This window comes from Hippocampus comes, unplaced genomic scaffold (genome assembly GCF_001891065.2).
Source record: "Hippocampus comes isolate QL1 unplaced genomic scaffold, H_comes_QL1_v1.1 scaffold257, whole genome shotgun sequence".
Lineage (NCBI taxonomy): Eukaryota > Metazoa > Chordata > Actinopteri > Syngnathiformes > Syngnathidae > Hippocampus > Hippocampus comes.
In genome coordinates this window covers 985427-1000160 of record NW_017804972.1, presented here as the reverse complement: position 1 = coordinate 1000160, position 14734 = coordinate 985427, and the positions used below count along the sequence as shown (strand labels likewise).

At 42.4% G+C, this 14734-nt stretch overlaps 1 protein-coding gene across 1 annotated transcript in view; it reads right to left on the bottom strand.

Annotated features, from left to right (window-relative positions):
• LOC109529141 (uncharacterized) overlaps positions 1-13917 on the bottom strand; it is an 86209-nt gene extending 72292 nt beyond the window's left edge. The window contains exon 1 of the mRNA XM_019892352.1: positions 13662-13917. Coding sequence (XP_019747911.1) covers positions 13662-13716 — 55 coding nt within the window. The 5' untranslated portion in view covers positions 13717-13917. The remainder of the gene's footprint in view (positions 1-13661) is intronic.
• Between the last annotated feature and the right edge of the window lie 817 nt (positions 13918-14734).

The following is a 14734-nucleotide window of genomic DNA, read 5'->3' as shown; positions in this document are numbered from 1 at the left end:
TTTCCAAAGTGATGAAGCTTTTGCATCTCATTGTACTAACTTAAATTGCATATCACGGCAGGCATCTCAAAATACATAGTCTTCTGGGGGCTAAGCATATATTAATACATTTTGGTAGAGAGGAATATAGGCCTACTGTCATATAGGTTATGTTATCGGGCATCCTTCTAATTCCCTTGAACAACCAAGATTGAACTTTTGAACTCTTTACAAGTTCTATTATCTAGTCCAGTTAAAGTCCAGGGGAGGAAGCCCCATCATAGTAAAGAGGATACTAATGTGATGTGTGTAGTTAGTTCTTCATAGCCTCTTCATTTTGCTCTCAAAGTGCACGGAATTGATGGATTTTTAACAGAATGTAGAAAAAAATTCTCCCGGGGGGCATGCCCCCGGACCCCCCTAAAGGGGCTGTGTTCCCCTTGGGGCTAAGCCCCCCTTGTTCTTGAAACCTAGTGACGCCCCTGCTGCCATGCATGTTTTTAGAATGTGGGAGGAAACCGGAGTACCAGGAGAAAAACCACACAGGCATGGGGAGAACATGCAAACTCCACACAGGAAGGCTGGAGCCGGAATCGAACCCTGTACCTCTGCACTGTGAGATCGATGCGCTAACCACTAGACACCAGGCTGCCCCACCTATGTTCTGTCATACAAAATTTATTGTTTGGGAGCCTCTCTTTTATTTCACTTCGATTCTCACGCTTGCGCAGAGGAGATCTGCAAGTGGCTTATTACATCAACAAACTCACTCAAAATGTCGTAATTCAAAAATAACCTGTTGAGGAACATGAACAGTAGCAACTCAGTGATACTCCATCATGTCTCAGAATTTTTTTTTAAAAAGAACACCATGCATTACACCCAAAAACATAAATGAACATGACAGCGCAAGAAGAAATTGTTGATAACAAGGTCATGTTATGACCTTAATAATATAGTTTTAAACTTATTCAGGAGTTGAATGTGTTTGATGGGTTTATTTTTCAATAATCTTTCTATGCTTCCAAAATACTTTGCATGATGCGCATATTTTGTTCTGTTGTGTTGATCCCTTGTCGAGGTTAAATATGATCTTTTAAATCAAAATACCTAAATTCAGTCTTTCCTTTTCCCCGCCTCCTCATTTTGAATAGAAAAATCTGTAAAATAATAATTGTTGATAACAACTGAGTAATACTTACTTTATGATACATTTTTCAGTAATATCGCCCACCCCTATGTTGTGGACTATTAAAATAATGAATTCAATATTTGAAAATATATATAAGACGTTTTATTGTCATTGTTGTTGTTTTTACAGTGTCATAAAACAACAACGCCCAAGGAAAATACTTGTATGAATGGCATTTGGGGTGTTTTATGATCAATATTAACATCAACAAATTTCAAGAATTACATTGTTTTGAAAATTGTATTGAATTGAGAATCATATTGCTCCCAAACTTAATCAAATCATACTGAACTCTTCTGCCCAGAAAAATATTTTTTTTTTCAACCTGTGTTTCGAGATGTGTATCAAATCGGCCTTATGCCAGAGAGTAACATCTCTAATATACAGACAAGCCTGTGCCTTTGCAAATCATGTGTCATCAAGTGAATTTACCACAGTTAGACTCTAATTATGCTCTCAGGAACCTCTCAAGGATGATCAGTGGAAACATGATGCGCCTGAGCTAAATTTGGAGCTTGTGGCAAAGGTTGTGAATACTTAGAAAATATGTTGTGGGAGTGATTTGATGAAAACAATGAATTCATTCTATTTTGGAATGAGGCTGTCACAACAAAAGTGGTGGAAAAAAAATGAAGCGCTGTGAATACTTTCCAGATGCGCTGCATCTATGACTTCATCTACAGGAAGATAAAAAAAAGATTGGAGACAATAGAGGTTGGTTCACAATTTACGATCTAGTTCTTCCCAAATGTGTTTGCTAGTGTTTTCAAGTCTGTTTGGGCAAGTCTTGTTGTTACACACCTAACTCATTCAACCTTGCCTTGATGGATCTTGCTTTGTGCACAGACACAATCATGTGGGAAGATAATAGGGCTTTCCTCAAACTGTTCCAACAAAGTTGCAAGCATGGAATTCTGAGTATGAATAAAAGAATGAGACAGGGTCATACAATGGAAAACTTTTAAGTTGTCTTCAAAATGTTGGCTAAGCATCTGTTGTGAAATGACAGAACAGACAAATGAGCTGCCTGTTTTGAAAATGGGCCTGTAAGCAAGTTGCTCAAATTTTGGCCTGACTGGTGCAATGTGTATCTGTATCTGTTTATGTGAAACATGTGACAATGAAATAGGATTATGTCCCACTCCGTCTCAAAAGAGATCTCTTCCAAAACGATTTTCATTCATTTATCAATATTCTTCAAACTCAGGCATTATCAATTTAGTTTTAAAAAAGTAGCAAATTGATTCCAAAAAAACTACAGCACAAAATGGTGGAGGCCAAATGTTAACCCAGACATATTCTGCATTTTCATCCACAACTAACCAAAGTTCCCATGTGTCAGAATTACATGACTGCAAAATGCTTCCAACAAAGTTCACCAAGAAAGAAGAATTACAGAAAATTCCATTAATATTGTCTCTTTTTTTTTTTTTTTTGCTTTACTGAACTCAGCTTCCCTTGGGTGCCTCATATAAATACAGTAAGTCTTCCCATCGACGGACTTCTTTCAAACGGAACTTCCCTCACCCAGAATAAAAACCTGTGCATTAAAATTTCGACTACGATATTACATTAACGATCGATCCATAACAATGGAAGTTCCAGTACTCGGAAGCCATACGGAAGCTCGCAGTGGCGCAAACACAATCAAGTCCCGCTACGGAATAACTCTGTCCGCACCGCTATTTACTCGCATTGGATGCAAAACGGTGAAATGTAAGCGACTCTATTAGCATGAGTTTTACTGGAATAGTGAACGATTTTTTATTTTGGTCATTTACATGAATGTGGAAGAGAGAGTGGAATGCATCCGATGAGCTGCTCAGAGTAAATTGCTTGTGGCTCGACGGGCAGTCGAGTAAACAGACGTTTCCTGGAATGCTTTACCTGTTATCATGCTAAAAACCTTCCGCTAACTGGAGTGCTAATTAGAGAGAAGGCGAGTTCCATTGCGCTAACTATGGGTATCGAGGACTTCGAAGCGTCCTGTGGCTGGCTTTAAAAGTTCATTGCACGACATCAGCTGAGCAACACTGTCTTGTGTGGCGATCGTGGGGAGGTCAAGTTAGAGACAGTGAATGAGTGGAAAGAAAAGCCACCAGGTCTGTTACCAGTCTCATTTTGTAGCAAATAGTCCTAAATTTGTTATACTGTATTTTGTTCATATACCTGTACTGTATACTGCAGCTTTTGTGGTATAAACAGTGTTTGGAGCATATATTTTTGCATTTCATTGCTTGTGTTGTTACACATGCATTTTGTTCACATACTTGCATGTACATCAAGGACATGTACCATAGTCGTATCCCACATAAGGAAAACCTGTTATTAAGGAAAGATTGGACAACGCAAATATGATTCCTTACTAGAGAATACTTACTGTAATCCACTGCTTACCCCACATACCACGTGCAGTGGACACATGGCAAAACAGCCCATCAACTTCAGGGAACTTTATGAGCCTTAGTTTCTTTAGTTTGTCACACGACGGTCATACGTGTGAGCCAATTTGGCCAAGCTGGGTGTGCCAGTACACCAAAGGGAGTGTCATTGGGGGAGTGACAATTTGGTAGCAGAAAGTTGATCTGAATTTAGGCTAATGCAGACCAGGTCTTAGTGACAGTGAAGCGCTGACAGTCATCTGGTCTAATGCAACGTATTTAATTGATACATTTTTGAAATGCGGCCACCAAACCCTCTGAACATTGTAGAAATCAATTAATGTAACACATTATTCGTACTATTATTGTTTGTATTATCATTATCATTGTAATATGTTTTTGTTTATCCAACTGGGTGTTTACAGCTTTGGGGGAGGATACGAATGATCGGGAAATGGTTTAGTGATTTGCCCAATTCACAGCACAGATGTGGTTCAGCCTTGTCAAAACATTCTAGCGCGCTGCATTTAAAGAGGAAGTGAAGTCAGGTGTGATCACTACCACAGTGGCGCAGCCATTCCTCTCTCAGATCTGCCAGCCTGCGCCCATCTGCGGATTTACTAGCACAAGGTTTATAAAAGTTGGGATTATTAAGTAGCAGAATATAGAGAAAATGGCATCAACCATGTATTGTAGCGTTTGCCCACCAGCTGTACCATCTTCTTTTGTGCTCACATTCTCCGGTTCGTGTGTAAGTCTTTTTTTATATACGCCTGGCTTCTACTTTCAAGGTACGATGATTTTCTCATAATGACTTCCGACACACCCACATGAGCGCCGTCAGGGGGAAAAACAAATTTTGAGGGTGGCAGTAATTCCCAAAGTTTCTAGTTTTCCTTCGACATGTTAACAGCAAAGAGAGAATATGTCTCACTTTAAACATGAAATTTACTTCATGTAAAAAAAAATAAATAAATAAGAGGAGCTATTTATGAGTGAGAAAATATGTTTGAGTGAAGATACTGTTTTTCCTGTTTCCGCACTTTTTAGTATTTTTACGTGACACTGCTATTGACCTGCGTATGTATTGTGCCAACTTTCTTACCCAAGTATTTTCCAACATTGTTACTGTGAAGACATGCCTTTTTTTGGTGCAGAACAATTTCCAAAGGTGAAAAGATTCTAGTTTGGTGAGTTTTATTTTGAACCATGAGTATGTTTTAAGTTAATTGACACCTTAATTGCCTTTTTGTTGTTGTTGTTGTTTTTTGTTTGTTTTTTACTGTTAGGTTAATGCTGGTAATCAGATGCTAAGAACACATCAGGAACAGGAAGACTCAGGAGGCAGGCATAGTTGTCTTTCTTGCAAGAGAGAGCGCGTTAAAACATGTCTCGGTTCACAAACTCAAAGCAGCTCTCCAGCTGGCTCTGCAATGTAAACCGTTACAGGTTCCGGGGCAACTCTGAAGAGTCCGCGTTTGTCTCCTTGCATTTATTGGAAGGATGTCCCTTAAACACAATCTTCTAACGGGAGTGGGGAGTATTTTCACATTCCACAACAGTTTCAGTAAAGGAGAGTTTCAATGAGAACACAGTTCATTCCTGAGATGTCGTCAAACGGCTCCTGCTGGATGTCGATGGTCCACGTACACAGCTTGGGATGTTCCTCACACAGTGTCCTGGGGTTGATGTTATCTTCTCACAAGCAACAGTTAATTTGACCAGAAGCCGTTCACTTAACAACAAGATATTGTCTTAAAAGCTAGAACAGGAGCAGCCTGAGCTCTCCCGGTCCGACAAGTCAACCATTATCAACCTACCCCATTGTATATGAGGTATTTGCGAGGTATCACTCTGAAACAGGTTTTAAAGTTACACAGAGAGTAAATATGGGATAACAGAATCACATTTATTCCAACATTTACCATACCAGACCATTTTCAACCGCTTATCCGGAGGCGACAGCTTCAGCAGGAAAGCCCACACTTCCCCCCTCCAGCCACATCTTCCAACTATTCCAGAGTAATTCCAAGGTGTTCCCAGACCAGCCGGGAGACATAGTCTCTCCAGCGTGTCCTGGGTCATCCCTGGGGCCTCCTGCCGGTGGGACATGCCCGAAACACAAGCGCCTTCTCCAAGTCCACAAAGCACATGTACACTGGTTGGGCGAACTCCCAGGCCTTTTCAGGACTCTGCTGAGGGTGTAGAGCCGGTCCGTTGTTCCACGGCCGGGATGAAAATCACATTGCTCCTCCTGAATCCGAGATCCAACCTCCCGACAGACCCTCCTCTCCAGCTCCCTGAATAGACCTTACCAGAGAGGCTGAGGAGTGTAATTCCTCTGTAAATGGAACACTCCCTCCAGTCCCCATTCTTGAAAAGAGAGACCACCACCCTGGTCTGCCAATCCAGAGGCACTCTCCCAGATGTCCCCTCCAGGAGCCATCACTCCTCCATGAGCCGTGCCCCTCCCTCCACGAGCCGTCACCTCACCGTGGTGGAGGGGTTTTCGTGTCCCTGTGATCCTAAGAGCTAAGTTGTCTGGGGCTTTTGGCCCCTGGCAGGGTCACCCATGGCAAACACGTCCTCAGTATGGGACCAGACAAAGCACGGCTTAAAAGACATGATGAATAAAATAGATGGGCCTTTGTTTCCCTTGCCTGAACGTGGGTCACCAGGGCCCCCCTCTGGAGCCGGGCCTGCACCCATGGGGCCCAGTTGGGCTCGGCCCGAAAAGGCAACGTGGGGCCAAAGGGTTGGGTAACCTGTGAGGTGGGCAGGAGCAAAAGGCAGGGACCTTGTGAGGCAGGGACCATGTGAGGCAGAGAAGTTCCAACTAGGTATAGTCAGGCTCGCCTCCACGCACAGCTGAGGCTCTGGTACAAATCCTCTTGAGAGGGGTTGGACACTCTTCCATTCTGGAGCTGCCCAAGGTGAAATGTGCCAAGCAGGTGTGGGCATACCCATTGCCCCGTGGTATGCCTGTCTATTACGGTTCACCTCAGTAGATGAGAGGGTAGCCTCCCTCCGCCTTTGAGTGGGGAGATGGGTCCTGAATGTTGTTTGTGCCTATGTAGCAAACATGTGTGTGTGTGTGTGTGTGTGTGTGTGTGTGTGTGTGTGTGTGTGTGTGTGTGTGTGCGTGTGCGTGTGTGTGTGTGTGTGTGATGTGACTCGAATCTGGAAATCCTCATTCGGCATTAATTTCTAACGGCCAATTAATGCTAATCATTGTTTTTCTTTTGTATAATTCTTATTGAGACACCAATATGGTTTGGATTCTGCTATGATAGCTTTTTCTTGGACTAGAATCAGTGTGAAGCAGGTTCTGCCTGCAGCAGCCAATAGCGATCCAGACTCACCTTTCAACGACACTTCGACACAGCTCCGCTCCCAGGCGCCAAGAAGGAGCAAATATGTCTTTGCGCGTTAGCGTCTTGGACAGAAATGTCCTGCAAGCTATTCTAAGCTTGATTTAATACAACCACTGGAACCAAAACGCATTTGGATACATTTTTGCTTGGGGCCCCAACAGACCCTTGAATCACCTCTGCCCAGCAATCATGTTTGCGTTTTGCACCACATGTGGGCAGGTCACCGAAACGGATTCGCAACTGACATGAATCAAATAAAAACAAGTGATTCAAAATTGAACTCAACCATTGCGCCATTTTGAAGATTGTGTAATTGTTTTCTGAAGTCAGTAATGTGGCGGAAACACATGAAGGCCAATGGCCAGTCGATGGGCCTATGTGAGCCAGGTATCTCTCAGCATGAGTCCCCTGGTCGCCACCAGCAGAGCGCAGGAGCAGTTAACTGAATCAAAACTAGCAAAATTACGTTTCACCTTCATGGGGCACTTGAATTCCAACAGCCTCTCAAGTGCAGAGAAGAAAAGGCACGTAAGTCTTTGGAAGAATGCGTGCTTGGCTATTTGACAGGGAATCCCCACATTTCAAATGTGTGTAAATGGCAAAAATGCGCGCAACTGACAGAATTAACGCGATGGGAAAATGGGTGCACACAGAGGAGTACGCAGCCACATCTCTTTCAAAATTACACACGGGAGAATATGCTTCTTGGTCCTCAAGAAGACTTCAAGTATAGACTGCTCTTGTAATGCCCAGTTATCAAATGGTGTTAAATTACAAAATTATCCAAGCTTGCTTTAGTTTTCACCATACCTTCAGAGAGCATCTACCATTCATTGGATTGAATCCTGTGAAGGTGAGGCGCTAGCGTTCAGCCAACATTCCACAGCCGGCACACTAGCCCAGCATCAACAGTTGTCCCACTGTTACCATATCTTATTCAAAAAAAAAAGGTTGGTTCTGATGGCAAAGCATATTGCTAAGTTTTAAGAGGATCTGATTTGTTTGCACCCAATTTACAAGATGTGACACCACGGTGTTTTAATTGGAGTGCATTGTCAACATTGATTTCATGTGATTTCTTGGCCACTTGACTTTTTAAGACTGACAATGGTCTGCGGTGTCCAAAAAAAGCCTTTTACAATTGTGGAAAAGAGGCTACTGTGGTAGTCTATGGCTCAAGGCTACACTAATTTGTTTAGAAGCACACATCAACACCTGTCTTCACATAGGAATGTGAAAAGAGAGTGAAGAACGAAAGGAGAAAGCCGAGCTTTTGTTGCAGTAGCCCTGCAGGGCCTCAGGACAAGATGGATCACCCTGATGAGGAACGGAGTGTGTTGCTTCTGACATCTGCCCTCCTCATGATGCAAATGTCTACAGATACAGAAGGTATCCTCTTTTTTATGTGCTCTTTGAATACAAGTTGTTAACCCTCAATTTTTAGACAGACTTAACCAAGATCAGCCACGCATGTACTACGATAGAAAGCAATCACTTGAGATAACACTGATAGCTTCTATTGAATGTAAAAGATCACAACCAAAACAACGATGTCAGACGACAACACTGTAGCAGCGTTCGTACTTCCACACATCAAAATCTTAGCCTGCATAGACGCCTAATCTAAAGAGGGTTTTGGTTTCGGACTTAGGAAAACCTATTGAAAACTATTGGCCTGGCATGCACATTGCATGCTAAAGGTTCATGTGAATGGAAATTGTTTTGACAATGTCGTCATCCGTAAACATCTATTCATCTTCTATAGCACTGTTGTTATGCGCGTCTTTGTGCTGCATTGGTCAGCAAACACATTTGACAATGTTTTTCGGCCTCATATTTGGCGTGTCTCGCATATTAATAATTAGTTAAAATGTTAAAAATAGATAAAAAGTGATCCCTAGCTCCCTACATCGTGGTTCATTTATCGCGGCTTCAGTGCATCGCATTTTTTTTCTAAAGTACTATATTCATAAAGGTGGCCCGGTAGTCCAGTGGTTAGCACGTCGACCTCACAGTGCAGAGGTACTGGGTTCAATTCCAGCTGCAGCCTCCCTGTGTGGAGTTTACATGTTCTCCCCGGGCCTGCGTGGGTTTTCTTTGTGTACTCCGATTTCCTGGCACATTCCAAAAACATGCATGGCAGGTTGATTGAATACTTTAAATTGTCCTTCGGTGTGGATTTGAGCGTGGATGGTTGTTCGTCTCTGTGTGCCCTGCACCCTTGTGAGGAGGAAGCGAATCAGAAAATGGATGGATAGATTCATAAATTTTTTTTAAAAAATGCCGAATGAGTCAGAGGTTTTGTACATGGATGTACTGCACTGAATATGCAACGGGTACTCATTAAAGGTCATTCAAGGTTCCTGCGCGACGTCAACCAATGACAGCACGAGCAGATTTATCCCGTGAGCTGATTGGCTGCGCATCTTCGCAGCCCCATCCAGCACCTTTTGTCTCGCTAGGCTGTTAACTATCTGCCATACTGTCTCATAAAGTGTTGTTTGCTACATGCATGGTGTACAGAGAGAGAGAGAGAGAGAGAGAGAGAGACAGAGACAGAGACAGAGAGAGAGAGTCCCACAGCAGCAGCACTTCGTCCGTCAGAGCGCAAATTAGAACGGTTTCCGATTGACCTAAAGCCTGTACAAGTCAAGTGAGAGCAGCCTTCTACGCCACCAACACAAGTCTCTTCGCCTCTCTCAGTAGGCAATGTTGATGAATGTTAATTACTGTTTAAGGCAGGGGTGCCCAAACCTTTTTGTCCCAAGGGCGACTTTTCAAGGAGCCAACCTCTGGAGATCTACCAGTCCAGTGTCAACATCTGACCCCCACACACACATTAATTAAAAACAGCCAAGCCATTTGGCTTTCCTCCGTAGAACCAAATATGAACCAAACAGAAAAAAACAGCTATGAAACAGGTAGATCTCTGTTTGAAAAAAGGAAATCACTTCCTACCTCAGTGGGCTGGCTTTGATCCCAATGTCATTTTGCAATCTCAGAATCTCATCCTCAAGAGTGGGGCTTTCAAAGTCGAAAAGTGATTTGACTTTGGCGGCAATGTCACCAATGTCAATATTTGCACCAAATGGATAACACATATAGCTGACTATAGGCCCGATGGATGCAAAGTCAGTAAAACACCTCTCAAACTCTGACGAGATGCTCTGAACATGCTCCTCATAACGTGCACTGTCAAGCTGTGTCACACCTTTCCCTTGACGTTGTAGTTCTGCTTGCATGTGAGGGAAGTTGCACAGGTTACCAAGCCACAGCCGGTTAGACATCAGCTTTAGCTTGCTTTTAAATGTGCTCACTGAACTCATCATGTTGACTACATCTTTACCCTGACCCTGCAGCTCTAAATCAATTCAGTGAGCTGACCAGTGAGATCAGTGAGGAAAGATAAATCTAAAAGCCACTGTTTGTCCCGCTAACAAATCCCATGAAAGCATTAAAAATATCCTCACCCCTGGTGTGTACTTTTAATGGCAAAATGGTGAGTAGCTCTTCATTGGTACTTCATTGGTGGAAAATGGTAGTTCTTGGATCATTTCCATTTAGCCAGGGGTGGCCAACCAGTCAGAGACAAAGAGCCATTTTTTTTTACTGTGTTACTGCAAAGAGCCACATATACATGGGCATCCCGTCCTTGCGCGCACGTACAAGCACGCATGGGATCAGACCGCTGGCTCCCGGTCGAGTGCGATCGACGTATTGGGCACCCCTGCCTTGACATCAGAGTCATAATTCTCTGACTATCTTAGCGTTTAGTGCCGGTAGTTGCGCATGAGTGGTGATTCAGTCATCTGATTGGTTGCCCTCTGTGTCAATCAAGTAACGGGATTGATGATGGGCTGACGTAGTACGTTCTGTGTATTTAAGATAAAATAAGATAAGATAAGATAAGTGAAACCTTTATTAGTCTCGCAATGGAGAAATTCCCGCCGTTGTTTGAATGGCATTGCCACCGCCGAGGCATTTTCAATGCTTGTCATGTGAAAGCCCGGGAGACGCACAGCCAAAGAACCGCTGTAATCGCAAGCTGCTCGCTACTGTTAACAGCGGTCAACTTCCAGCAGCATTTTCAACTCATCGGTAAGGAAAGTAGCTATTGGCTGTCCTAAACGTCGCTCAATGATGTCATCAGTGCATGCGATTTACTTGGGGGGATGTTTTTTTTTCCTTATCTTTTTTATTTTGTAATTTTTATTTGTTGATGTTTTTTTATTTCAGACAAGGAAAAGTTTTACATTTACAATAATAATCAGTCTGCGGTCGACTGGTTGGGCACCCCTGGCTTAACGTTTTATAGTTAAAAATTTAAGTAAATATGTGTACTGCTGTAGTCTTTGTCTCAGGTATGTGAAGTATAAACATTGCTTGCATATTTTAAACATGCTGGTACCCAACTACAGTGGTCTACTCAGGAAATTAATTGGCTCTGGAAGAAAGTTCTTAACGAGAACAGTAGGTCGCCAATGAACAGGGATGCGTTTTGCATGTAAATGCCCTAATCCGTTCCAAGAAGCCCCAAAATTCAGACATAAATGTTTCCTGAAGCATAAAAAAATGCATCAAAATATGTAATAAATAGATGTTACAATTAGATTATTGCACAATAAATGAGAGTTGTGTTTAATGTAAAAATGTTTTGCCGTCTTTAGTTCATGTTCTCTCTCAGGAGTAGTTTTCGCCTGGCATTTTGTAAAGAACTGGACGTTTGCTTTTGTCTGCTTTTAACAACCCTTCGAAAATGTCAAAAAGGCAAACAGCATAGTGAGTAATCGCCCGACTTGTGAACACTTTTTCTGGGTGATTCAAATTTACATAACACCCAGTTTATATGGCACACGTGTAGAAGTGAAGGCCAGGGGGCCAGATCCTTCCCGCCACATCACATCTAAAGTATTTGCGTCTAGTCTCCTTAATATTTGTTGCTAAAAGAAACTGAACCACAATTGTAAATTGTCTTCACTTTAAATCACATAGAGATCATGTAAATGTAACACATAACTACCTATCTACACACAGAGACAAATATGGTAGAAGTCCCTCTTAGCCAATGGGATGCCAGGATAATTCTGAGTAATAGCCAATAGCAGAGCAGCTATATGTTGCGTTCAGGAAACTCGGAGCTGTGAGTCATCCTACATATTTCCCTTTCGTATCTTGAAATTTATTTTGAAACAAGAGCCAATATTTTCCTTTTTGAGAGGTTTCATAACTTGAAATTTTGTATGAAGAGACATTCATAAGGAGAGGTACCACTGCACACTTACACAAAAATTCCTGGTGGCGGAGGGAGAGGTACGGTTTTTCACTGATCGTGGGCGGTTCTTGATCCTATTAACCGCAACAAGTGAGGGATCACTTTATGTGTATCCGGATTTATTGGTGTTTTTTATGACAAGTTGGATAGATAACTACAAAGAGCAGAAAATCTGCTTCACTTTATTTTGTCAGTGGAACATCGGAAAATGTAAAGTGCTTCATAAATACACCGATAACAGATAAGATTAAATGAAATGTGGAAAACTGAGTGTCAGGCAAGCCTCTATGAGCTGGGATTTTGCTGAGCGCAAAGTAGGAGGGATGGAACACACTCAAACCAACGGCCCATTCACAAAGCCAAATTTCCTTCTGCTAAAGAGCTGCTATTGTCTCCTCATGAGATGCATTTGTTCTCCTTCACACACAGCGATCCCTTGAAGATGGTTTTGTTTGTTGATCGCTTACCTGCCCCGAGTGTTTTACATTGGACTCAAATAATCACAAAGTCAATCAGAAACAAACTACTTCAAGGACTCAGTCAATTGTAATTTCTAAGCAACGGGGATGTTTTGGGAAATGCTGCTCTTCAAAGGATTTCTTCAGTTTATATGGCACACGTGTAGAAGTGAAGGCCAGGGGGCCAGATCCTTCCCGCCACATCACATCTAAAGTATTTGCGTCTAGTCTCCTTAATATTTGTTGCTAAAAGAAACTGAACCACAATTGTAAATTGTCTTCACTTTAAATCACATAGAGATCATGTAAACGTTTGTTTTCAATTTTTTTTTTAAATACCTGGAATGAATTATTTTCCTTGACTTCAGATTTCAAAAGTACTTTTCCATCACTTGCTGAGTACAAAGATAACATTATGAGGCTATAATATGGGGTGTCCAAAAAAAATGACATCATTTCGATACATTCATATGGTTTCAGAGTCATACAAACATCTGGGGCAAACCCTCACTACAATGTGTCCGATTGAAGTTCGAGACCATTACATTTTGGGAGTGACCTGGTGACTGTCGTGTTTCGTTCCAGGCTGAACAAAATTTGTATAGCCTACAAATACAACTAACAGTATTATTCTCTTTATTATTACATATTACGTATTGTTACTGACTCATCACATTTGTCACTGTACACATTTAAAGAGAGAGAGAGACAGAGAGAGAGACAGAAAGAGAGAGAAAGAGAGAGAGAGAGGGGGAGAGAGAGAGAGAGAGAGAGAGAGACAGAGAAAACATTATTACAAGTATACAAGTATTCTCCTGAAGCATTTGATACTTTGATCCTTCGATGTTAAATGTTTTTTAAACGTCATGCCACTGAGTGGAGACAAGAGGCTTCTCTTTGCACTGAATGAGTAAGGAGCTCAAGGGTGCAATTACACGTTTGCTTTTTTATTGCAGCAACAATACGAGCGGCAGTAAAGCAATCCAATATTACAACTTCACATACCTTCAAAATCTGATAAAATCCCTTCGAGGTGGTCATTCACGGAGAGTGCCGACATCCTGTCTGAAGGAAAGACTCCTTATGTCACTCCAAGTCTGATGAATAAAGTTGTTGTTTTCTGTCCGCCAAAATGAATTCCTGATACAATGAAAATTCGAACCGAAGAGGAGCTATTCGCGCTCAGATGGTTAATTCAGTAATCAGCGCTTCTACCGCCGTCCCGTCTGCGTTGTGGCCACTCACTCACTGGTGTCCGAGTGGGCTCCACGAGCACTCAGTCACAGTCACAGTGGCCCGCCCATCTTGAAGCCCAACCTCCTACATCCAGCCCCCGACCCCCGGCCCGGCAAGACCCGAGGGGGACATGTAGATGGGAGGGATGGACGGATGGTGGGCGGAGACGTAAACAACACCTGCAAAAATCCCTCAGCTAAAATTTCTCTTTCTAAAGCGCTGCACCCCGTTTTCTCCCCTTTGGCTACAAGTGGAACTAGATTTGTCAGTGAATGCCAGTAACTCTGTAAATTGACGTTTGCAAACTTTTAAAATGGATTCAGGGGATTAATTATCTAATGCAACAAATTTCAAGATGCAAAATTCCAGTTTGACTTCTTAACCGGTTTAGAGACTATATAATCAGATTTGGGCTGCATTTACACAAGAACAGTAGTAACACAAATTAAAGTTGTTCCATAGACAGTAATAGATGACAGTAATTAAAACGATACCCTTTATAGAGCCCCAAGCAGAATTTGGGTTGGCTCCCCCTCCACATCATCACCCAGGGATGGTGCTACAAAGGGGCTTGGGGGTGCTACAGCCTTGTCAGAAATCTGTGTCGCTCCAGTGAAGCTGTTCCAGCATTTTATTTGAGAAAATATATCAATCCATCCATTTTCTAATCCGCTTATCCTTACGATCATCACGGACCTTGCTGGAGCCTATCTCAGCTGTTTTCGGGCAGTAGGCGAGGTACACCCTGAACTGGTTGCCAGCCAATCGCAGAGCACACATACCTAGGGACAATTTGGAGTGTTCCATTGTATTTGGAAGGTGGGAGGAAACTGGAGTACCTG